At 33.3% G+C, this 26,628-nt stretch overlaps 2 protein-coding genes across 5 annotated transcripts; both read right to left on the reverse strand.

Moving 5' to 3' along the window:
- Positions 1-2,846: 2,846 nt before the first annotated feature.
- On the reverse strand, positions 2,847-17,953 carry LOC100783246 (uncharacterized). Of its 4 annotated transcripts, XM_003533711.5 has the most exons (8): positions 17,633-17,953; positions 17,386-17,504; positions 16,801-16,883; positions 15,704-15,825; positions 14,940-15,107; positions 5,212-5,305; positions 4,211-4,412; positions 2,847-3,278 (listed from the first exon to the last, which is right to left on the reverse strand). In XM_003533711.5, the coding sequence occupies exons 1-7, from the start codon at positions 17,655-17,657 to the stop codon at positions 4,211-4,213; spliced, it is 813 nt and encodes a 270-aa protein (XP_003533759.1). In that variant the 5' UTR covers positions 17,658-17,953; the 3' UTR covers positions 2,847-3,278. The 4 variants fall into 4 exon arrangements, 2 of the variants coding, with proteins under 2 accessions (XP_003533759.1, XP_040861339.1); XM_041005405.1 differs by lacking the exon at positions 2,847-3,278 and having other exon boundaries at positions 3,863-4,412; XR_001382603.3 differs by lacking the exon at positions 2,847-3,278 and having other exon boundaries at positions 4,274-4,412; positions 5,141-5,305.
- Positions 7,320-14,922, reverse strand: LOC102661783 (uncharacterized). Its single transcript, XM_006586953.4, has 3 exons — positions 8,342-14,922; positions 8,131-8,249; positions 7,320-8,018 (listed from the first exon to the last, which is right to left on the reverse strand). Exons 1-3 carry the CDS (start codon positions 10,125-10,127, stop codon positions 7,473-7,475), a joined length of 2,451 nt encoding a protein of 816 aa, XP_006587016.1. The 5' UTR covers positions 10,128-14,922; the 3' UTR covers positions 7,320-7,472.
- Positions 17,954-26,628: the final 8,675 nt, after the last annotated feature.

The raw sequence follows: 26,628 nt of genomic DNA on the forward strand, positions 1-26,628 counted from the left end.
CCGTCGTTAAAAGCACTTAATAACCGTCGTAAAAAGCCATTTTTCTAGTTGTGGTAATATGTCAAACAAACTGATAATATTTCTGTCTTGGTTTATATATTTTGGTTCAAATTGAACTAATTAATAAAATTCAATTATCTTGATTCGAATATCAACTTTAGCTTTTATTCAGAATTTGATGTGCCACCTAAACCATTCAATTCAAATTCTGTGTTCTTTTTATATGCACAATACAAAGTTTATTTAGCTGGTTCCTTGGCTACAATATGACTTTGTTTTTGTTTTTCTAAACCATCATAATTAAGGATTTTTTACCATTTGATGAGACCCCAAAGTATTGTTATAAATTTCAGTTCTTTAGATAAGTTGTGGAATTAATTTTTATTTCAGAGTTTAGGACTTAATTAGACTTAAAACTCTTAATCTCTCTTTAATTATGTATATTATATGAAAATTGAACTTAGATCTTTTCTCATAAATTTAAGGGATACTCGAGCTACACTCACTAGGTTTGCATTGCCAATTTTTGTGTTTATATTTGTTATTGAAAAAAGATAACATCAGGGTGTCTGTTGAAATAGGTCCAACAAAACATCTTTTTTTAAGGATAAGTGACAGTTAGTTGAGGCTTAAACACCAGATAAAATATGTCAATTGTGAAAGACTTACAAAAATATCAAGTCAAACTCTAAACATCCGTATCACCTATTTTATACTTTTAGTTTAGAGACTAAAAGATGCAAATTATTTGAGTATTGTTATATATAATTAACGGACCTAAGCTTGCAACGTTGATTTGTGTGGAGTAGGGGGAGCAGGGAAGATGTGAAGGACAAAGTGAAGGGAGACATGAAAAGGAAATTAGGTAAATGCATGAAAAAGTTGAAGCACCTTGCGATGACGTTGTGTTTTTTCTTACTAATTTTTATTGGCTTTGCAATTATTATAAGAATTTAATGTTTATGTACTAATAACTTTACACTGTTATTTAATCATAAATTATCATTAAATAAATTTATTATACAAGATAAGTTGTAGTTAAATGATTATGAAATTTTTTTATATTGTTAGTCTATAAGTTTTTTTTTTCTTATTACAATGCTGCGTAAGTGATGGTTATTGGTTAGTGATAAGTGAGGATTATTTGAGCTAATGTATTACGGTGAGGTATTTTGTACTGCAGTTAATTTTGATATTAATGAAACATTTGAGTTATTTGCGTGAATAAAGTTGTGTTAGAATTGATAGTTGGTACTGTAAAATGAATTTTAGTAAAAATAAAGAATGTAATAATAATTTTGAAAAAAAAAATATCAAACTATCTCTAATGAACTAACCTTTTAAATTGAAATTTTTTTAATTTTTTTTATCTTGAATCGCAGATTATATGCATCCCTCAATCAACTGGATTAAAAACTAATCATTCTTACGATATGTGACTGTTGTTAACCCAAAAGAATTTTTACATGTTAAAAATTAAACATAAATTCTTTTATTAAATTAATTATTTTCATGAATGTGAAGACAATGAAATATTACTTTAACGATCAATTGAAAAAAGTTAACAAGATGTTACAATTAAATTAAATTATAACTATATATCCTTAAAAAATTTCATTACCTTCTGAAACCATCTTCACTAGCATATGGTAACCACCAACCATGAACATTGATTTTTCTATTTTCATAAACTTATTAGGACCAGCACTATATTGAACACCAAAGCACCAAGATAGAATATCCAACTAATCCACAGTACCTATTTGGTATCAAACAATTGCACAGTCAATTGAAAAGCAGATCCATTTTCAAAACAAGCGAATATACATTCAACTTAAGACCATTATGGCTCTGAATCTTAATACATTCGACCTATGAAGACCACCATTTATGCATGAGTCAAAGTAGCAAAGAGTAACGAATGGACACATTCAAAAACAATTATTATGATACCTTTATTAATTTGTGCCCCACCCACATCCACTGACATCAATCTTACTTTTTCAGAGTCACACCAGAAGTGCTATCAACTATCCAAAAGAATTCATAATTACCAATTTAAGCACAATGCATAACAGAAATCAACTGCTAAGAATGATTTGAACCCCCCGAAGATAAGTTAAGTTTAGATACAGGCATACAAAGGAAAATTCGGACACCATGTTATACATAGCTACTCTTACTTAATCATCAAATTGTTGTTCCATCCCACATAATCACATTTATCAACTCAAAAGAAAGTTGTGGAAATTCTACCAACCATTATGATATGGCCTCCCAGGAAAACAATTCCGCTACTAGATTTCATAAACCAAAACCATCACAACATTATGTATATGTCCAAGATGCACAACAAAGTTAATAGATAATTGAGTTCTTTATGTATATTGTTAAGGATTTGATTTCTGACTGTGTATAGAGAAGACTTTATTGAAAGAGTTAACACTCACTTCATTGATTTCTATGCCTCAAAGGAATTGGTCTCTTACTATCATTGAAGAATATATTTGGTAAAACCAAAAAAATAGATGTAGGTGAGGATTTCAACTTAGTCAAGCCTTAATGAAGCAAACAACATTATCATATCACCACAAGAATACATCATGATACATAAAGGGGAAAGATCCTGAAACTACAATGTGTGACAACCATAAAATTAACAATGCGGATTTCCCAGATTCACACACGGAAAAGGTTTATGTTGCGTTAATTCTTAAGACCCAAAGGAGTATGAACAAAATTCAGTTTAAACTCCATGGCATTGTGTAAATGAAATATGCGAGATAATTCACATACAAAAGACTTATGGAGCCATAGACACTATTAGATTATCAGAACATGGTGTCAAACTATCAATATATAAAGCAAGAATGCAGCAGCACCTCCTTTACAGTCTCATTTCACTGCACAAATTTAGAATATTAAACATGATTCATAGAGCTTAACCATCCATTCATGATAAGAAGTGCTCATACAGACACTAAAGCTGATGAGGATCAACAATTACTAAGAAACAACTATGAAATGATAACATGACCAAATCTGATTTCTGATAAGAATGAATTACATTATAGCTCAACAAATTGATGGAATGTTAGAAAATCAGTCCTAGCCTCCTAGGAATTTTTACTTTTCCATGTCGCCTCCATTTGGTGCCACTTGGCATGCTTAGGATGTGGCTGTCACATAGCATGCTGACGTGAATTTTTGTTTGACGCATCAACGCTTAACGGATCTAATTTAACATCAGGACTAAAAATGCTGGCAGAAACCAAAACCTGCCAAATTTTTTTAAGGGACCAGAAATTTATTAACCCATAAAAATAATATATTCACATATGGTAATAATGTTTTTTTTAAAAAAAAAACATGTACAAGAAATTCGCAGACAAAGGCAATCAAGTTTGAGTGCTGTTTTTTTACACCCAAACAGTGCACACACTCACTTGATACCTCTTATTTATCTTTATTGTTTTGTTTTTTCTCCTGTCAATTGCTTGTCTTTTTATCCTTTCTAGTTTTTTCTTATCTCTTTCTAAATGTATACACTCTTGGATATCAATGGAATTTTTTTCCCACCAAGGACGAAGACAATACAGATACATCCTTATTTTGAATTAGTGTTTCAGAGCTTTTAAAACATCTGAAAGTGAAGCCAACTAGGAAAGTCTGGCCATATTTGGCACGAAATTATTGCTTACAATAACCGATTAACTTTAGGAAATTTCTCTTATGTTTCACGGATATTTTTAAATTTAAAATTAGATTTAAATAATAGTGTTTCAAATAAATTAAAAGCATAAGATTAGCTAGAGAATAATCTCTAAAAATAGTCTCTTTTAAAATTTATAACAGTGGCAGATATCCATGACTCCTCTTTACCATTTATTTTTCTTCCATTCAACCTAATGAAGCAAGATTTTCAACTTTGACAAACACAAAGCTGGTGATCTCAAATGGCATGGAACATCAACCCTATTAGGGTTGGCCTAGTAAGTTTGAGTAGTTACACAAGGTCTTAAATTCAAATTTCATTATCGTAATTGTATACACAAGACAGGATCAGTTGGGGACCCTTCAGGGTAAATTTTTGTTGTGGTTCCAAAATTCAATTGGCTTGAAACTTCGAGATATACCATAAGTATATCATTAGAAAAACACAACAAAGAGTTCACGGGTGTTTGACACATATGCAAGCAAGAACAGATACCTAGCTAGCAGTACCCTTGACCTGGTGCAAGGTTTCTTCTATAAAGTTCACAACAACTGAGGACAACTCTCCTTGATGATTACTGAACATATGATTAGCTCCTCCAATGACATGTAACTTATGGTTTTGTATGATCTTGGCAAACTCAAATGCATCTTCAACAGGAATAATTTCATCGGAAGAACCATGAATTGTAAAGACCCTGTCATAAATGATGCGATTTGACATTTAGCACACCTATGCATAGGGTAATTTCATAGCTTCATCAAGAATTGCTGCTAGAAGCACGACCTTCCTACAATGTAACTACCCAATTCTATTACCCAAGAAACAATGTTTCTCCTACAATGTAATAATACTTTACAGAAATTTGCATACCATACTAGTTTCCCAATAAATCAAAATCAAAGCGAAAAATAGTATCCAAACCACACACACAAAAAAAGAAGAAAAACAAAGTATAAAATATCAAGAGCATATTCTAATCTTGAAAATCCTCATTTCATCATAGTTTCCCAATGTCACAAAATAAATAGGTAGGAGTTCTTTTCATGAAGCACCAAGTACCAACTCTACAACATACAACATAAATTATGGCTGCTGGTAGAAGTCAAACAGGAAACCAAAGATAAAACAATAAAAATATTTCATTAATTTTTAATTCTCTCAAGCAGAAACTTGAAAATTTTTAAAGAATTATTTTTTGTGCTTATTTTCTATATATGATTAGTTTGACAATACTACAATCAACCTATTAAAATCAAATTTGTTAAGGGAATTCTTTTTATAAAATAATATGGAAATGTTCTAGAGAAAAATTCTTAAAAAATTGGACTTTGGCTATGAAAGAATAATTCAGGTGATCCAGCTTTTGTTGGATCTGCTTCAGAAATATTTTTTCGTGAAACTATGTAACATCAACCCACTTACTTAATCAACAAAGAAATGCAGCGAGAGGCAAAAGGTGGTAGCAGAAGGGACCAAACAACTTATTCATTCACCTGCATTCTTTGTCAATCTTAAGGCATGCTTCATGTATATTTATACCCAAGCGATCCATCAAACTTTCTTCAGTTACACGGAAATCAAAACTTCCTGCAACATAAGATGTCCTCAGATGATCATTTAATAATAAAATAACTGAGTACCAATGTGTGAAAGAGACAGAAACAAAGAATGCAATGTCATGTACCACAATATCCATGATAGTCATCAAGCCTGTAGAAAAGTTTATCTGAAGTCCCAAAGTTGAATCAATTTGCTAGTATTGGACAAGATTGTTAATGATTACTACTGCCTAGCTTTTTCATCTTTGTCCCTTATCTTTTTCTTTCTTTTTTCATCTTTAGAGGTTCATTTTATTATCACTAACCACAGAGCGGTGGTAAAATAAGGTCGTGAGACTCTTATTTGCCACCCTATCTAGTCTAGTAAGAGCATCTACAATGTTTGGTGCAATAAATATCAACAATCACTCGTCTTTAATTGATTGAGGACTTGCCTGACGTGGTAATCTTCCCACAACAAAGGTGGCTTTTGTCTGGGTAGATTATTTGCATATGTTGATCGTGTATGCTGCGGCTTAAACTAAAAGTTAATGATGAACAGGCCTTCATTTCCTTTAGGTATTTTATGTTCTTGTTGGTTAGAAGAGAAGTCTTCTCTTACTCTTGGTCGCAGGTGAAACTTTGACTGTTGCCTTTCAATTAGAACTTCATGCTGGGGAGATAAAAGGTTGGCTTGGTGGTTGAAACAAAAAACCTCAAATCCAAATTTTAGCATAAACTCATATGGAAAACAAAAGAAGTCATGGTTCTGGACAAGCTAATTAAGTATTGTCAGAGAAGTCTTATAACTGTTTTAGGGCAGTTAAAGGTAGTTAGTTAGCTAGTCTTTAGCTATAAATACAGACTAACCGCCTAGAATTAATCATTTGGTAATTATGGTGGTTGGTTAGGGAGGCTAGGCTCTAATCCCTAGATTTATCTTTGCACCACAAGATTAATAAAACGAGAGTTTTGGCCAGATCTATCACTGCTATCAGAGCAAAATTTTGATCCTGAACCGTGAAGCTATTCATGGTTTCAACGCGAGGAAGCATGGATGCGCGCGTGGAATTTCTGGAATAAGGCTATGAAGGCATGATCAATACGCCTGAGGACGTCGCGAGTTTGAAGCGTTTGTATGAAGATGAACGCATCTAGCGAGCGGAGTTGAAGGAACAATTAGCGGAGCTAATGGTGACGGTGCGGAACTTGCCGCGCACCAATCATGGAAGTGGCAATCGCGACCATGCAGAACGCCAGAATCGCAATTATCACGATCACGATTGAGATGCGAAATGGTGGAAACTCAAGATTTCGATTTTTGATGGAGAAAATGCATTTGGCTAGACGAATAAGGTGGAACGTTATTTCAAGATTAAAGGCGTGGAGGAAGAAGATCGAATCCATGCAGCAATGGTCGCAATGGAAGGGAAGGCGCTAACCTAGTACCAATGGTGGGAATTTTGCACGAAAAAACCCTAATTGGACCGATTTCAAGCAAACTGTGATTCAGCGATTTCAGCCTTCGATGAACCAAAGCCCCTATGAGCTACTACTCAGTCTGAAACACGAAGGAATAGTAGAAGAATATCGCGAAAAGTTCGAATTATATGCAGGTCTCCTGAGAGGAACAGAACCTGAGTACTTGAAAGGGATATTCCTGAATGGGTTGAAAGAGGTGGTCAGGGCAGAGCTGAAGTTGCATCCAGTAAACTCTCTCCCTGAACTGATGGACTATGCGCAACGAATAGATGAGAAAAATTCACTAATAGAAAAAGGTAACTCTGAAAGAAACAAAGGGGGTTCAACTAGAAGTTACAGTTCCTCAAGAACTATAACATGGGATCCAGGAAACAAAGGCACCACGGAAAAAACAAGAGAGACGAGCTCGAGCTCAAAGTCAAATAGTGTGAAGTCCACTCAATGTTGTTAATGGCGGATGGCGGTTCATGGCGGAAAGTCAAAAATCCGCCATAAAAATATGGCGGATGGCATAGCGGAAAATGGCGGATGTCATGGCGGACACAAAAAAAAAAAAAAACATATATATAAACTCATTGAAATTGAAAAAAACAAAGGATTGCATTCAAATAAACTAAAAAAGTTTCATGAGTTCATACAATAATCAAGTACCAACACCAAATAAACTCATTAAAGAGTTCAAAATAAGAAAATGATAAAAACATAATGCAAAGTGCAAAGTGAAGGTTGAGGCTCTAATCATCTTCTCCAATCCCAACATAATCATCTTCGTTGTTATCATATGGTAATGGAGCATCTCCCTCTCCCTCTTCCCCATCAGACGCCTCAAAATTGACCATGATTTCTTCTTCTTCAGATTCAACATCAATATTCTCCTCAACATCTAGATCCTCATCATTTTCTTGGATTGCTTTTTGCTTCCTTGATGAAGATCCAACAACCATTGCCTGTTTTTTAGAAGTTTGGGCAGCAGCAACACTTGTTTTTTGCTTTTTCCGCCTAGTATACATCCTACACTCTCCAACCCCCGAAGCCTGATACACAGTTGCCCAATTTAGAGCATCATCATCTTCAAATACCAAATCATTTCCAGCATCATTATCATCATCTTGATCCATCTCTCCCACGAGCCATTCATTGCATACATCAATATCATTAAGAGAAATTGGATCAATTTCATCTTTTGCATTATATCTTTGCTTCAATTGTTGGTTGTATTTGACAAACACCAAATCATGCAACCTCTTGTGCTCAAGCCTATTTCTTTTTTTGGAATGAATCTACAACATAACAAATAAATGTTGATTTCAATCTCAAATATACTCCAAATATAACTTGATCATCAAAATTAAATAAAATTAAAAAGTATAGTTAGAGTTTTGTCACAATTACTTGCTCAAACACACTCCAATTTCTTTCACATCCTGAAGCACTGCAAGTCAAACTCAAAATCTTAATAGCCAGCTTCTGCAAATTTGGAGTTTGTGACCCAAACATTCGCCACCAATATGCTGCAATACCAATTACCAACCAAGAGCATAACTTAGAATTCTGAATTCTAACACTAATACATAAAAAAAATAGTATGATAAAAGTTTCTTACTAGGAGAATGGGTTTTCCTTTGAGCCATTGCAAAGTCGGAACCAAAGTGGTCAGCACCAATCTTGTAAAGATGCAACTCGGTTAGAATTTTCTGTTGCACATCAAATTGTGGAATCAACTTCTTAATGCACTCAAACAAACCATTGGTGACCTCAAAATCAAACTCTAAGTCAGTGTTGTCATAAAAGAACTCTGGATTTAAGAAGTGGGCAGCTGCATGCAATGGCCTATGAAGCTGACAATTCCATCTTTTATCAATGATTTCAAACACATCTTTGTACTTGCTTTCATTGTTGTTGAAAGACTTCATAATTGTTTCTTTTGCCTTGTCCATTGCTTCATAAATATAGCCCATGGCTGGTTTCCTTTCACCATCCACAAGACGAAGCACTTTCACAAGTGGAGCCATGACTTTAAGAGTGTAAACCACACTATTCCAAAAAGAAGGCATGAGCACTACCTTTGCAGCTTCTTTTCCCTTAGGCTCCTTAGATAGCTTGTTCAAGGTCCATTCATCAGAAGTAAACATTTTTCTAATATTGGCTTTCTCTTTGTGAAGCCTTTCCAAGGTTAGATAAGAAGTGGCAAATCTAGTAATAGCATGTCTCACCAATTTCCTCTTGTTTGTAAAATTTCTCAACAAACTTAAGGTACTAGAATGGGCATAGATAAACCCAACTAGATTAATTGCCCTTCTAATGGTCTTCCTTATCAAGGGAAGCTTCCCAATATCTTCAAGCATCAAATCAATACAATGAGCTGCACAAGGAGTCCAATAAATATGTTTCCTTTTCTCCTCCAACAACTTACCCGCTAAAACATAGTTGCTCCCATTATCGGTTACAACTTGAACAACATTCTCTTCTCCAACTTCCTCCACAATGGCATCAAGCAACTCAAAAAGCTTTTCACCTGTCTTCACAAAATCAGAGTCATCAACAGACTTCAAAAACATGGTACCAGCTTGAGAGTTAATCAAAAAATTAATGATGCATCTTTGTTTCCGATCAGTCCATGCATCGGACATAATAGTACAACCATACTTGACCCATTGCTCCCTATGGCCTTTCATCAAATTTTCAGTATATTCAACTTCCTTCTTCAAGAGTGGAACTCTGATGTCATGATAGCTAGGAATGGGCAAATGTGGCCCATATTGACCAATGGCTGCAACCATGTTCTCAAAGCTTTTCAATTTAATGAGGTTGAATGACAAACCTGCTTGGTACCAAAAGCGAGCAATATGTTGATGCACCTTCAATACTTCATTCTTATCCATTGACTCTCTTATGTTCATTTGCCTCAGCATCTCTATTTTTCTCCGATTGATTGCATTTTCTAGATTCTTACAGAATTTGTCCATTGGTCCTTTTTTAGTCCCACACTTTGTCTTTGCACTTGCAGCAGCATTACAAGAGTCCGCAAACTCATCTTTTTCACTTCCATCACATCCAATCGGTTCACCAAATTCAAAATCTCTTATATTTGCCATATTACCACTGCCAGAAGTACTGTAAGTGGTCCCACTTTTTTTTGTAGCCATATATTCCTTCAACTCTTCGATTACATTTGGGGGAGTTTTTTTGCAAGCTGCAACGTTGCCCGACTTCCCAATCAGGTGTTGTTTGGCTCGGGTTATTCCTCCCTTAGTGATTTTTCCACAAAAATTACAAACAATGGTGTTTGTATCTCCTTCCACTAGTGAATGGCAATATTTCCAGCCTGGGTCTGCCTTATTTTTCCTCGTTGCACTTGCAGTAGCAGCATCGGATGATGGTTCAGCCATTTAAAAGAGGTCTGAACAGAAAAAAAAAAAATTGTGGTGTCAAATACGAAAAAAAAAAACAGACTGTTAACAGTAAAAAGGGGTGTCAAATAGCAAAAGGAAAAAAAAAAAGCTGTAGACAGAAAAATGGGGTGTCAAACAGCAAAAAGCCCAAAAAAAAATTAAAAAAAAAAAAGAAGCAGACCCGCGTCTTCTTCTTCTTCGTTCGTCTTCTTCCTTCACGGGGTCTTCTTCTTCGTGCGTTGTCGGGGTCTTCTTCTTCGCTCGTCGCCGCCGTTCGTGCGTGCTGCAGGGGGTGGTGTCGCGGCGGCTGGGTGGTGTCGCGGCTGCAGGTAGGCTGTTGGGTGGTGTCGGAGCTCGTCACGGCGGTTCGTTCGTGCGTGCGGCTGGGTAAGCTCTAGAAGTCGCGTGCGGTTCGTTCGTGGGTAGGCTGAAGGCAGAAGGATGAAGTTTTTTATTTAATGAATAGCCGGGTAGGGTTGGGTCGGGTCGGCCCAACTCCTACCGCGGACAAAAACCCACGAAATCCGCCATTTCCGCCACCCCGCCACGACCGCCATGGCTATGGCGGCCGCCATCCCAAACCCGCAACGCCACCGCTATTCGGTGGCGTTTTTTTGAAATTCCGCCACGGAAAACCGCCATGGCGCCGCCATGGCCGCCATTTAACAACACTGAGTCCACTAGAGCATACAGAGGTAGGCCTTTTAAGAGGCTTTCAGATGTTGAGTTCTAGTAGAGGGTAGAAAAAGGGCTTTGCTACCATTGTGATGGGAAATTTAGCCCTGGTCATATATGCCCCAATAAACAATTCCAAGTCCTTATTTTGGGAGAAGGACAAGATGAAGAAGACGAAAAATAAGAGGAGGCAAGACATGAGAAACAGCTACAGAGCATTCAGCTGTCCCTATACAGCATGTCAGGATTAACTTCAAAAAAATCCATCAGACTTTGGGGCAAAATTGATGAAAATAGAGTCATTGTATTAGTGGATTGTAGAGCCTCTCATAATTTCATTTCAGTTGAAGTATTAAAACAACAGCAAATACCTGTCACAACTACTAAACCATATAATGTGGAAGTAGGGGATGGACGAAAAATCAGGTGTGAGGGAGTATGCAATAATGTAAAATTGCAGATACAAGGAATGCAAATCTAGCAAGACTTATTTTTCTTTGAAATGAATGGAGTGGATGTGGTATTAGGGATGGAATGGTTGGCATCCCTAGGTGAGATAAGGACAAATTTCAGAGAGTTAACTTTGAAGATACCTACAACTGAAGGGTCTTTCACCCTAAAGGGAGAACCTGCAATGGCCAGATCTGCTGCTTCATTGAGGTCCATTGTCAAGGTCCTGCGAAATGAAGGAGAGGGATTCCTGTTGTGCTGTCAAGACCTACAAGCTGTACGAGAAGCAAACCTAATGCCTACATGGATGGAAGGTATTCTTAAGGAATATAATGAGGTATTTCAGGACCCTAGTGGTCTTCCTCCTTCAAGGAGACAAGACCATAGCATTGAATTAAAAAATTGAGCTGGAATCCCCAACATAAGGCCCTATAGGTACCCTCATTATCAGAAAAATGAAATTGAGAAGCTAGTTGATGACATGCTCAATTCAGGGGTTATTCGGCCCAATATCAGCCCTTATGCAAGCCCTATTATACTAGTGGAAAAAAAAAGATGGAGGATGGCGATTTTGTGTGGATTATAGGGCTCTCAATAAAATAACTGTCCCCGATAAATTCCATATACCTATTAGAAGAATTAGGGGGTGCAGCAATTTTTACTAAACTGGATCTCAAATCCAGTTATCATCAAATAAGAATGAAGATATTCCAAAAACTGCATTTAGAACCCATGAGGGCTATTATGAGTTTGTAGTAATGCCTTTTGGTCTTACGAATGCCCCTTCCACGTTCCAAGCCTTAATGAATGAGATCTTGCGGTCATACCTAAGGAAGTTTGCCTTGGTATTTTTCTATAATATCCTCATCTATAGCAGAAGTAAAGAGGACCATGGGACTCATGTGAGAGCTGTCCTATCCCTATTGGCTGAGAATAAGTTGTTGATCAATAAGAAAAGGTGCAGTTTCGGGCAGAGTCAGTTAGAGTATTTGGGGCATATAATTTCTGGGGAAGGTGTAGCTGCAGATCCCCAAAAATTAGAAGTCATGAGAAGTTGGCCTACTCCTAGCGATGTGAAATCCTTAAGGGGATTTCTTGGACTCACTGGGTATTACAAACGTTTCGTTCAAAACTATGGTAGAATTGCAAGGCCTTTGTATAACTTACTAAAGAAAGATGGCTTTAAATGGAATGAGGAGGCTGAGGAAGCTACCAGAAAATTGAAGATTGCAATGGCAGAAATTCCTATTCTCACTATATCTGATTTTACTCAACCCTTCACTGTGGAGACTGACGCGTCTAATAAGGGATTAGGGGTAGTGCTTATGCAGCAGGGGAGACCATTGGCTTTTCTAAGCCAAAGTCTCTCCAATAGGGCTCAGAAAAAGTCAGTTTATGAGAGAGAACTCATGGCTATTGTGTTGGCAATATAGAAATGGCGACACTACTTAATGGGCTGCAATTTCACTATATTGACCGATCAGAAAAGTCTGAAGTTTTTAACTAATCAGAGATTACTTGGTGAGGATCAGTTTAAATGGAGCTCAAAGCTAATGGGGTTTGATTTTGATATAGTTTATAAGTCGGGATGTGAGAATAAGGAAGCTGATGCATTGTCTAGAAGAATGACATATTCGGCCATTTCTATGATCAAATTTTTTGATGAAGATGGGGAGTCTGAAGTTTTGGCAGACCTGAAACTGAAAAAAATTATGCAGGAATTAGTGGTAAATGGATCTGCACATCCAAGATATTCCTTGCATGATAAAAAATTATGATATTCATTCAGGGTTTTTCAGAACATTTAAAAGGATAGCAGCCTTAGTTTATTGGGAGGGTATGAGGCAAGACATCCTACGATTTATGGCTGCATGTGAAACTTGCCAACAAAATAAATATCAGGCCCTATCTCCAGCTGGTCTGTTGCAACCTCTCCCTATCCCTACACAGGTTGGTCTGATATATCTATGGATTTCATAGAAGGACTACCAAGAGCACAAGGCAAAAACGCAATTCGGGTTGTGGTAGACAAATTAACTAGGTATGCTCATTTTATCCCCCTTAGTCACCCCTTCACTGTAAAGGACATAGCTGATCTATTTGTCCAAGAGGTTGTGAAATTGCATGGGTTTCCAAACACCATCATTTCTGACTGGGATAAATTTTTTCTAAAAAGTCAATTTTGGAGGGAATTATTCAAATGTGTAGGAACTAAATAGAAATTTAGTTCAGCATATCACCCTCAGACGGACGGCCAGACTGAGGTGGTCAATAGAGGAGTGGAAACATACTTAAGATGTGTTACAAGGGAAAAACTAAAGCACTGACCTTCCTGCTTAAGTTGAACAGAATTTTGGTTTAACTCTAACTATAATAGTTCATCTAAGCTCACTCCTTTCAGGGCTCTATATGGCAGAGACCCACCCCAATTGCTTAAAGGCACCACTGTTCCATCAGCAGTAGAGGAGGTCAATAGAATGACCCAAGATAGGGACTCTGTTGGACCAACTCCGAACTAAATTGCTTAAGGCTCAGGACCAGATGCGAGCCTATGCCAATAAGCACCGTAGGGATGTTAACTTGGCTGTAGACGATTGGGTTTACCTGAAATTACAACCGTATCGGTTGAAATCTTTGGCTAAAAAGTTGAATGAGAAATTAAACCCTAGATTTTATGGATCATATCAGATTTCTAAGGTCATTGGTAAAGTGGCCTATCAGCTCAACCTACCACCCGAGAGTAAAGTCCATCCCGTCTTTCACGTGTCTCTATTAAAGAAAGTCATTGCTCCCAAGGTGAAACACCCCAACCCCTCCTCCTATGCTGACTGATGAGTTGGAATTAAGGGTAGAGCCTCTTGCTGTAAAGGCTGTCAGAAACTACCCTGCAGGCACAGCTGAAGTGCTCATCCAATGGAAAGATTTACCTGACTTTGAAGCCACATGGGAATCGATTTCTGTTATGAAGCAACAATTTCCTGCATTTCACCTTGAGGACAAGGTGGCTCTCTTGGGGGGGAGTATTGTTAGCCTACCTGTAAAGCAAGTGCATAAAGGAAGGACCCATGGCAAGTATAAGCGGAAGCCAGAGCAGCCAGAACCAGCGTTAACTGTAGCTGACTAAGATCAGTTACAGCTTAGTAGTTAGTCTTATAACTGTTTTAGGTCAATTAAGGGTAGTTAGTTAGCTAGTCTTTAGCAATAAATAGAGACTAACCGCCTAGAATTACTCATTCGGTAATTATGGTGGTTGGTTAGGGAGGCTAGGCTCTAATCCCTAGATGTATCTTTGCACCACAAGATTAATAAAACGAGAGTTTTGGCCAGATCTATCACAGATTTGCCAAGAAAGAAGGATTGACGAAAGAATAGAGAGGAATTATATTATTCAAGAATCAAGAATGAAAGAATGAGTATGAGATACCCTGGCAGTTTGAGGAACCTGGACCCTCCCTAAACCAATTCTGAAATCTTTTCCTTAGTTACAGTTACAACAGTTACAATAATTCCCTCCTCCTCTTAACTCATTTTTGGGTTCCTCCTTATGTAAACCTGTCTAATAGGAAGCCTAACTCTATCAACAAACCATCAATAGACACTGAATATATTGATATATCTCTCAAAACATGCTAGACTCCTGGCATTAAAGAATAACCCTGAGTAAATGAAACTATGAAAGGTTACCTGACCTCCTCTTCTTCACATCAATGAAACCATCCCTCCTGATTCTTTCCAAATAATCTTTTCCAAGGTGTTCTTCAATGCCTGCCTTCATATCATAACGCCCAGAGAGGTTGACAACTGTTTTAATGTCACTATATTTTGAAGCATATAGAAGCACTACGCCACCTCCTGCGTAAAGATACAGAAAACCATTAGTAATAGTTCAACCATGCATGCAAACTTTATTTGGTCAAAAGATAGACTTGTTAGGTTCCACCAACTACAAATGAAATGCAATAACCACCCAAATGGAATAGGAATTTTCTCAACCTTGGTCCTTACCCAACTGGGATCTATAGAATACCTTTGCTCATATAATACAAGTTAACAACTATGGTAAAACGAAAGATATTGACCATGTTTATTTTTAGAACGGTTTGAGAAATATAACCAAAGTATTGACTTTTCTAATGCTAGACGTTTTGACTAGGTATTATGCATCAATTAAATGAAGTTTGAATCTGGCTTTATATCACAAGTTACACAACTCTTCATATTGCAGCATTCAAGGTTGCAATCTTAACATCCAAAGCATGGTTAACATGAAATCATTTTGATAAGGATAGTTCTCATCATTTTTCAGGCATATAATGAAATATGATCGATGAATGATTGGATAAATCAACATAGATAATCATATATCTAAAATGATATTTAGATCTATCTTTCTTAACTTTTTCTTGTTGGTAGAAATATTTACCGATTTGGAGAAAAAGTCAACCAACCTTTACTATGACCAACAATTGCACTGATTACACGGTTAGATTCATGGAAATGTTGAGCTACAGCATGTAAATCATCAACCTCGGTCCAATAGTTACCAAACTGAAACAAACCTTCACTTTCCCTTCAAGGAAAATCCAAGAGCTAAAGTTAAGACCAAACTAAGAGTGGAGCAAGGCTAAAGATCAAGACCAGATGACAGAAATTTTAGCATGTATAATGCAGTGTAAATGGAGAAACTACCACCCCAGTTTACACCAAGCAACTGAGTTCCTTCCAAGCAACAGGTTGGGTATGCTTGGGTACATATCCAAATTTCTTGGGAGCAAAAAAATTGTATGTGGCTTGAGACTTGGAAAAGAAATTATAAGGAGTACCAATACTGTATCTGTATTCATGCAACATAGAGCAGCATACGCAGTGACTGAATCAGATCTCAACAATTACACTATTGAAATTATAGGTAAATTGAGTTACTGAGGATGGTACATACCTACACTCCTAGCATGATAAGACTCCTAAAACAATACAAAGATCCTAATATCCTAGCAACTAGAACTACAAGAGTAATTTCAATATTAGTTATGATAAACAAAAATAGCCTCTGATACCAAAGCAATCACATTAGAGGATCACCTATATAACTTTTATGCTGTTTTAATGATCAAACTATCATATTCATTCATTCAGTGACGCATGATGTTGGTATTCACAAAGTATCAGTATTTTTACCATTGAGAAAGTATCAGTATTTAGTATCACATTAGCATGTGACCAAATTGATAAAATAAAAAATAAAAATATTCAAACCACATGCTGCTTTTCATACACGTAGTCATCTTGCACCTATTATTATCCATTGAAAACTGAAGAGCCTAGAATGCATCTCAAAAAGAGCAACCAAGATAAAGAGGGTCCAGTCCACTTTTCTCTATTTCTCAGTTTTTAGATTATCATTTGATAGTAAAATTCTGAAACTCTAATACAATTTAACAACCATTTACAGTAACATGCAAAGCCACCTAAAAAACAAACACGTACTTAATATGTTTAGACTTTAGACAAGTAATGGTTATACTCTGCATTGCTATAAACTTACCCATTTCCAGAAAAGTCAAAACGGAAAGAACTAATTTTTGCATTTTCCAATGCAACAGCAAGGTTCAATATGAGATTGGTATCCTAAAAAGAAAAAAGAAAAAAATAATCAGGCACTAAAGGAATTAAATAATAATAATCCACTCCCATATTATAAATTAAAGTATACAATTATTGATTTTAACTCTCAGTATTCTATCAAAATTTTCTATCTTCTCAGTTTTGGATGCATATTTCACATGATAAACTTGCAATTAAGCAAAAAAAAAAAAAATCCACTTAAAAATCTCAAACTATTGTGTGTGTGTACTGTGGTCTCATCATCTCATGATATTTTTTAATTATAAAGTTTAATTATTTTTTGCGTTACCATGATAATAGTGTGAAACATTCACTAGGAACTAACTAATGACCACCTTTGATAGCATCTCTCTTCTAGCAACGCTTTTTCCATTTTCCATTACATATTAAAAGCTATCTATTTATATAAAATATACATTTATACTGTGATAAAATAATAATAAGAAAAATAATAATAAAAGAATAAAAAGGCTTAGCATATGAAAGAAAGTAAGAAAGTATTAACCTTTGTGCATCGAAAACCATGGCACAAGATTACAATGTCCCTGGTTCCAGATTCATGCAATGTGCCCACAAGCTTTTCACCGTGCTTGTTGGGTATTATGACTCTGTGTCGCTGAACAGCTGAAAAAGCAAATGAAATACCAATCATCAAATTTCGTCAGTGAAAAAAAAAAAATCAATTCTGAATGAGCGTGTTGGTGTTGTGGATGCGATGAGTGGTGAATGTAAATCTCGCAAAACTCACTCACGTGGGTTTTGTGGAGGCAGAGCCATCTTCAAGGGTGGGTTCCTATCTTCTCTGCGCTTCTGAGTGGCTGTAAGGTAAATGCAAAACTGCAAAGAAGACGTCACGTTTCAGAAAATTGGCAATTTTTCGAAATGGCCACCAATTGCAGATCACAGTGTGCAAAAGAAAACATTCCCTTTTCTTTTGTTATAGAAATAATTGTGTTTTGGTTATAACCAAGTATCTCACGGACTAAAGTCAACAATTAATCTCATCCAATAAGTGTTTGTCCATATATCAAACTCATCAACATCTACTTAAAAATATAGGATTATTTAAGAGATTGACATCTTTTAGTAATAGATGTGTTTCTTTATATATCAAACTCAGGAACATGTATTTAAAAATAGAGTTATTTATCACTTATGTTATATTATATTGGTAAAATAATTGTGTTTGGGAGGTTTTAAAAAAAAATTAATAAAATGAGTAGTAATTTTCTGTTTTTTTCATATGTTTCTCTAAAGTTTAAAATACTTTATAAAAAATTTATTTTCTCCTTTTTTTTTTTAAGAAACAACTTTAACTCCTTAAAGAAAATTATTTTTTTTATAATATTTGTTTAAGTTTAAACAAATTGGTTCTAAGGGTATGTTTAGTCCTTTTTTTTGTAACTTTTTTTTGCTTAAAGGGAGAAGCTGAATCAAACATTTTTCATAAAAAATTCTGAAAAATCAAGTAACTTATCTTTATATAATAAAATTTGAAAAAGAAATAGCTTTTAAATAACTTAGTAGGAGGAACTTTATCGAAACTTCATGTAAACTCCTTTAAGATCTCCTCTTATCATACGAATAACTTTCTTCATCTCCACTTCTCATTCCAACTATTTTAGCTATTGAAGCATTCTTGTTCACCACCAAAGAATATAGTCTTGAATATTTTCCCTCAACAGTACTTTCCCCTAAAGCCAAAGGCCACACCAAAAAGATGTAAAATTTTCATCTCCTACCTTTTTACAAATCAAATTAGAAAATCATTCATTATATTCCAACTCTGAGGATTTTATATCCCTCCACCATTGAGAACGCATACTCCCCCTCCTCTCCCATACTTGTGCCTTAAAACCTTGTACCATAATGATTGGCACTCTACCTTCATACTCCACCTCCATTTCTCCATAAGGTTATATTAAATGTCTTTATATATTTTATCCCAAGACCCCTTTTCTCTTTCTCCATACACACTCTCTCCCAAGCAAGCCAATGAATTTTATCCCCCAACTTCCTTCCCACCCCATAAAAAACTTCTAAAAAGAGATTTAAGAAAAGAATGATACCTAACGGAACCTTGAAGAAGAAGAAAAAATAGATCAGGAGGGATATCAACACTAACTTGAGCAAAACCATACGATCTCCAAAAGAAATATGTTTATTATTCCATGATGTCAATCTTGATCTCACTTTATCCAACACCACCTATCAAGTAGACTTCTTATAATCTGCCCCAATAAGCAACCCCAAATATCTAAAAGGAACGGAACCAACTTTACAATTAAAAACATACATTGTTGCTTGTACCCAATCAGGTGATACATTAACAGCCACCGGACTCTCATGAAAATTCACCTCTAGACCAAAAAGACAGCTTGTACAATTGAAGAATTGCTTTAATTGTCATCTCATTTCTCCAGTTGTTCATACCAATAACCAAAGTGTCAATATCAAATTGTTAATGTGACACACAATTATATTGTCTCTCGAATTCAAAATCGTTAAACTTCATTCATCGTCATACTTAAGTCTTCTGTCACAACCAAGAAAAAAAAAAAGGAGAGAGTGGATCTCTTTGTCTTCAACTCTTTTCCTACCCTCAATTCTTTTGTAGGGTTATCGTTCACTAAAACAAAATTTTTTGTTGTGGATATGCACTCACAAATGAGCTTATTTCAAGTTGATTTAGTTCATTGCAAGCCCTAAAAGTAACCAACGAGCTTCCATTGGGTACCAAAAAAGTAAGGAAATATTTGTTATTAAAATTGTTAATAACTAGAACCAAATTGTTTAAAGGAAAAATGTCCAACTTTGAACCAATGATCGATCTTAATTACTAAACTTGAGATTATACCTTGAGTTAGAGTTTTTTCACATGAGTTTTAATTATTTATTTTCTAATTTTGTTTTCCTAATCAAATCCCTCTCAATTTATTGTTGCTTTTAATAGCATAAAAGAAGCAAAATTTATACTAGTTTATGTGGATCTATCTTTTTTTTTTCTAACTACAAAGTTAAGTTCTTTTGCTTTTTCGATGAGAGCTTCAAGTATCCTATAAGTTTGATCTCTTGGATAAGTTTTGTCACTAATTCAAAACTCAGTCACACCTCAACCTCTTCATCATTTCGTACGAATTTATTAATATACGAGATTCAAACCCAAAACCTCCTCATAAAGGATTCAACCTTATTTATTTCCTTACTCAAAAATATTTTATAAAAAGAGTAATAAGGTGGTGTCATAAGATGCACTTATATACATGCGTTACCTTATAACTCATGTAATGTGGATTTTTTGTGTAAAAAATGTAATGTGGACTTTTTAAGGTAAAATTCTAGAAAAGCTTCTTGCAAAAAGGAAATTAAATTCAAATCACTTTTCTAAATAATTATGTGACTATTAATTCATCGTTGTATTTTTTTTTAATAAGTCATCATTGTATCTGGTGATACATAAGAGTGAAATCAAGTCCTTTTGAGTCAATAATTTGTTTATGATAGTTTTATAATTTATCTCTTTATTGTTTTATATTTTTTTAAAGGACAATGTAAATAAATATTTTATAGTTATTAGTTTTATGATTATGTGTGATTCTATATTCTCATTCAATCATAAATTAATATTATATAATTTTTATGGTGATTATTAGTTAACAAGTTACTATACATTCTAGTTTGTAGTTTGTAATGAGATGATCAATATATAACATTTTTATCATTAAAGTTACATCCCCTTTCCTTCCAAAATGATTGCAGATTTAGTTTTTGAAAAAAATTCTAAATTTATTGATGTTTTTAGTTTTCAACGAGATATTTAAATATTTATTACAATTTTATCCTTTAATAAATATTGTTATCTTGAAAGACTTAATAATTATAATAAATTATAGAAAAAAGAAAAAGAATCAAAATATTTTAATAAAATTATCCTCTAACAAATTCTATTTTCTAGAAATATTTTTTTAATCTGTAAACCTTAAGTATAAGTTATTTTGAGATATAAAGTATATTATAAAATTGCACAATTCAACATGAGATACGATTTTTTTTTAGAAAAAGCGGCGTAGGGTATTATCGCTTTCTGTATATATCCGTAAAGATTCCCAAATTCAATTCTTTATTTTTTTAAAGGATTTTCCATATATTTTTTCCACATTAAATTAAATTTTGCGACAATTTTATTTTTCCTTTTTTTTATTTTCTTATATCATACCGTCATGATGTCAGTTGCAATACAGATGTAGTGTATTATTGTTCAAATAATAGTATACAATAATATTCTGTCAAAAAAAATATACAATAATATCAACAGTGTTAAGTTGTTTGATTTTATTTTTAAAATATCCAAATAATAATATGGGGAAAAGTTACAGGAGCGAAAAAAAAAAAAAAAAGAGGCTCTAAATAGTTAGATAATGAAAACCATACAGTTGTATAATGACTCCTATTATATTATTTTTTTCTTAATTTGCTTATATTCTCTTATAAGGATCTTCCAAATTGGTGTCTGTGCTTCTACTTTTGATCACCACACAAAGCTGGGCGAAGGAATAACACGTGATTAATTGGTAGCTGCATGTGCTTCTACTTTTGATCACTGAAAATTAGAAAATTGGGTCAATTCTTTGGGCAACACAAGACTCTGGTCCCAGGAAGAAGACTATTGGTGAGTTATGACTCATTGGACTCATTGGTTTGTCTGGAATTGGTGGAAAAGGGATGTTCACGGCGGTTAGCTTCAGATTTAGAAAAAAAAATCGAACTAATTAATTTTAATTAGGTTGATTTGATTTGAATTTTAGGGAAAAAATTTATCTAACATGAATCAAACCAATCTGATAATATTATAATAAATAGGTTGATTCAGTTTGAGTCATCCATTTTGACAAAAAAAAAACATGATTTTGTTCCCATTTTGACAAATAATAATGTCATACTACAATGTAACATATTTAAATGCTATTAACCTATAAAAACAATCAAATAGTAACAAAAATTAGAAAAAATAATACATGATTAATTATAATCATAAAATTCTATCTATATATAATAATTAAAAGAAAATAAACTAAATTATCTAACACACACCTTGATTTTGAAGACAAATGAAAAGTTAAACACAATGAACATTCAAAACAATAAATAGTAGGCAAATTAAGTATTAAAAAAATAAATATATAATTAGTTTGGTTTGAGTTTTAAAAGTGTGAATCTAATATCTAAACCAATTAACATCAGATTTTAATTAGTTTGATTTGGGTATAACCCAAACAAAAAAAAAATCTGAATCAATTTAATTGATACAATTCGGTCGTATTTGTCAACTTGATTTAAACCGATAAACACTCTACGTGAAACCGTGGAAACATGCATAAAGGAACCTTTTTATTAGGACTTGTATGAGGCTGACGTTGTGAGTGGTGACACAGGAAAGTTCATATATTACGGCTATTGTCCACAACCCACCAAACCAATGATGCTGCTGGCAAGAGAAAACGATGGTTAGAGCACAAGCAAATCTAGGGCGCCATTTATGCTTCTTTGACTTGTTGGCTTCCATCTTAGACAGGGTAATAAGGTGGACTATGACCATATCTAATATCATTATCACTTATACTCGTGTATTTGTCTAGTATATAATCCAGTACATAAATGGAACTTCTCATCTATGACCTAGCTAAAGTACAAGAAAATTGTATGAACGTAGTAAAACTCAAAAGGTTAATGTAACTGCCCCTTTCAATAAGGAAAAAGAATAATGGGCTTAACTTGTTAAAGTGAAGGGTGATGTTAGGTGCACTCAGCATTATTGCCGGTGCATCCAATATTTTAAGTAAATGGACGAAAATATCTTTCACTTAAGTTGATCCGTATGAATTATACAGATTTCATACGGATCAAGTTGATTAGTATGTTTAAATTATACTTACAAATCAAGTTCATTTGTACAAATCATACAAATCAATCATAGGATAATTTTGGAATTAACAAAAAATGTAGTAAAACTCAAAAGGTTAATGGGTTTAATTAACTGCCCCTTTCAATGAGGAAAAATAATACTTATAATGGGCTTATCTTGTTAAAGTGATGAATGATGCTAGGTGCACTCAACATTGTAAGTGAATGAACAAAAATGTCATTCACTAAAGTTGATCCGTATAAATCATACGGATTTCATACAGATCAAGTTGATCAGTATGTTTAAATTATATTTACGGATCAAGTTCATCCGTACAAATCATACAAATCAATCATAGGATAATTTTAAAATTAACAAAAAATGTTGGGTGCACAAGCAATAAAGTTGATGCACCTAGCATCACCCTAAAGTGATTAGAATGAAAAAAATATAGAACTGTTGATTTTCTTGTAAACTCTTGTTGAAATCTTATTATTTTTAACTTTTAAATTAACCAGAGTTTCACATATAGTATCTTAATAAGAGTTCAAGTTTTGATATTTTTTTAAAACAATCTTCTAACACTCTCTTTAATTAATTAATTAAAATTATAAAATTTTATTAATTTATCAAAATGAATAATTTTAATTAAAAATTAAATTTGATTTTTTTTTGTTTTGTCATTAGGTATAAAATATTGGTACTAGATTATTTTAAATATTTATAAACTTTGACAGAAATTAATTTTCACCCAAAAACTTGGTTGGTCGACTATTTTTAATGGGTTTTTTCTCCTAAAGTTATCAATGGCCTAGTCCAGTTTAACCTAAAATTCTCATGGGTCATGCTTTTTTTGGTATGTTAGGCTAGACCAAATTGACTCTTTTATTTTTTTTTAAATTATACTAATTTTAAAAGAAAAATAAAAAATAAGGTTGGGTCAAGAATTTTTAGGACTAACCTTGACCCGTTTGACCTAATTGGTCAGGCCTAATTAGACCGGTTCTTTTTAGGCCATCATTTTTACCGCTCACCCTAGTTTGGTGGTATGCTCATCAAACCGAGCCAATTTTAATAGTTCTACTCTCAACCTTACTTCTTCATTCCCAAAGTTTGAAGCAAAGATTGTATTTAAGAGATTTAAGTCTAATTTCACTAAGACCAACATAATATTAAAAGTATTGTCATTTATTAATTCTAAGCAAACAACATAATGTTAAGTGTAATTCACTAACACCCTCTTTTAAGATTTTATAATCTTAATAATATATCAAAGTGAATAATTAATACCTTTTAAATTTGATTTTTTTTATCTTAATATAAGTACGAAATAATATCAACTTTGACAATGATTAGTTTCCACAAGGAAACTTGGTTAATTGGGAAATATTTATTCAATGTTTATTTATTTTTATATAATTTAAAGTATTTAATAGGATATATTTAATATTTTCACACAATGAGTTTACCAATACACAATAATAAAACTCTTACAATTTGTTAGACTAATATTATACTCTCTTATTAATTCTTTTTAATTTTTAAAAAAATTAAATAAAAAGGTTAATATATTAAATATTTTTTCAACATAGAAAATATTAAATATTTTTTATTCAATAGGGTTGAATGATGAGAGTAGAGATAAACAATTGGGCTTAATGTGTGAAGCCCAATAAAGAAACATAATAAGACGTATAAGAAGAGTTTTTTTGTTTAGGGGTTTATTATACATGTAATAGAGTAGTGAGTATTGGAGAGAGCGAGGTGTTATTTGATTCATCATCCATCAGATTTGAAAAAGCGTGTCAATGTTCTTTCCATATAAACTCTTCCTTGGCCTCACTCGCTCTCAACTTATTCAGTGATTCTTCAAAGGGGTTAAGGTTGCTTTTTCAACAAATTTGGGGTCACAAATCACCATGGTTATTAAAATTGAGATTTTACCTAGGATCGAGAGGGAAATAAAAGATCAATACCGAGGATCGTAACTCAAATAGTAAGATTCTACTTTTTACTTAAAATATTAATATATTTTTTGCTGAATTTAAAAATATTAATATATAATATTACTACATATACATAAAATATAATATAGATAAAGAAATTAACATCTAAATCACAAATTTAAATAAACTTAAATTAAAAAACACAATCATAATAAATTATAATTGCATGACATGTAGATTAATAGAATTAAAATTCATAACATTTAATTTTTTAATACTATTATTTAATTTATTGTATAATATATTATGCATTAAATAGTTTGTTATTATTACTATTATTATTATTATTATTATCATTATTCAGTTTATTATTATTATTAATATCATCCAATTTAATTTTTTGTTTTATATAAAATGTTTATTTATGAAAAAACAAACTAAAAGAGAAAAACTTGGTTCGAAATAAACGTTTAAATAAATTATTGTTACTGCAAAATTAACGTTGAACCCAATTTATTAAGCAGAGACTCTATATCACTTCATAGTTTAATACTTATTTATCAATCTCTAACAATTTGTAAAATCAAAGCAAGTTCGATTATGCAATTGTTAATAGAATCTTTTTTTTAATAAGTTAAATAGATTCTTAATACTTCACCAAAATATAAAATCTTAATAAATTTTATTGATTAAACTTATATGTGTAATTATAAATTGATCTCACAATTTGAAATGTAATGTAAAATTAAGAGTATTGTCCCCAACAAATTTATGTAAATGAGTATTGTCCCTATAACATAAAATATTTGGATTTATCATTGATGATGATATTGGTCTTTTTTTTTTTTATGAATTGTTCTTCAACATCTCTTAGTTTAATTTATCCTCACTGAAGGTACTAACTTGTTTGGTTTCAATTTGTGCTTATTAAAATTCTCTATTGTGATAGTGGAGGCGTAATTAATCAAAGGAGTGAGGAGTATCAAAAGAACATATAGTCGGAGCAGGAAAGGCACGTGAAATATGGAACAAATAAGGTTAAATTCAATGTTAGGTTGACTTTGGTCTAACTAAAAGTAGGATTTTTTTTATTTACATTTACCTGAAATCCAAATCTATATTTTTTTTTAGTAAAAATGTGAATCTTATTTGGGATTTTATATTTGGCCCTATATGTTTATTTTGGTTTAGCTTTTTAAAAAAATATTTTTCCTACATCACTCAAGAAATATATTTCTTTAGAGAGAAGGTAAATAAAACTAAAAAAAAATAATAAATGTAATGAATATGTGATTGAAAAGGAAAAAGAAGTACAAAGATAAATACAAAAGTTGAAATATGAAAAAATAGGATTATAAATTAATTGAATGTGTCTAATTTATGTACATTTTATGTTGCTCATTAAATTTGCACTGATACATTTTTCCCCTTTTTAAACTAATAAGAAGAAAATATACGAATGATATTGTTAAACACCAACCGATTGTTCCAAGATCATCATCCACCAAACCGTCAAGAAGTTATGGGAGATCATGTACTCCTAACTTAAGTTAGCAATTACTAGTATTTTTTTTTTCCTTAGAAGGTTCACCTTTGATAATCTTAAGTTGGCAACACAAAATTTTATAGTTGAGAAATTTCTTAGTGAGGGATGTTTGGAACTATGTTGAAATGTTGGATAAGTCTAGATGATAACTTTGTAACAAGGCCTTGAATGGGGATTTGAGTGGTACTTAAGAGTCTCTACCTGACCTAATGAATGTTGATGAATGATTGCTTGGGTTGTTATTGCTCGTTTGTACCTAATGTTGAAATTGAAGGCACCACCCTTATACTTGGCCCACCTGGGATAGAGAAGAAATCAATCAAGAAGGCGAACTTGGACTTGAGTTTAAAGATC

The sequence above is a fragment of the Glycine max genome, chromosome 9 (genome assembly GCF_000004515.6).
Source record: "Glycine max cultivar Williams 82 chromosome 9, Glycine_max_v4.0, whole genome shotgun sequence".
Lineage (NCBI taxonomy): Eukaryota > Viridiplantae > Streptophyta > Magnoliopsida > Fabales > Fabaceae > Glycine > Glycine max.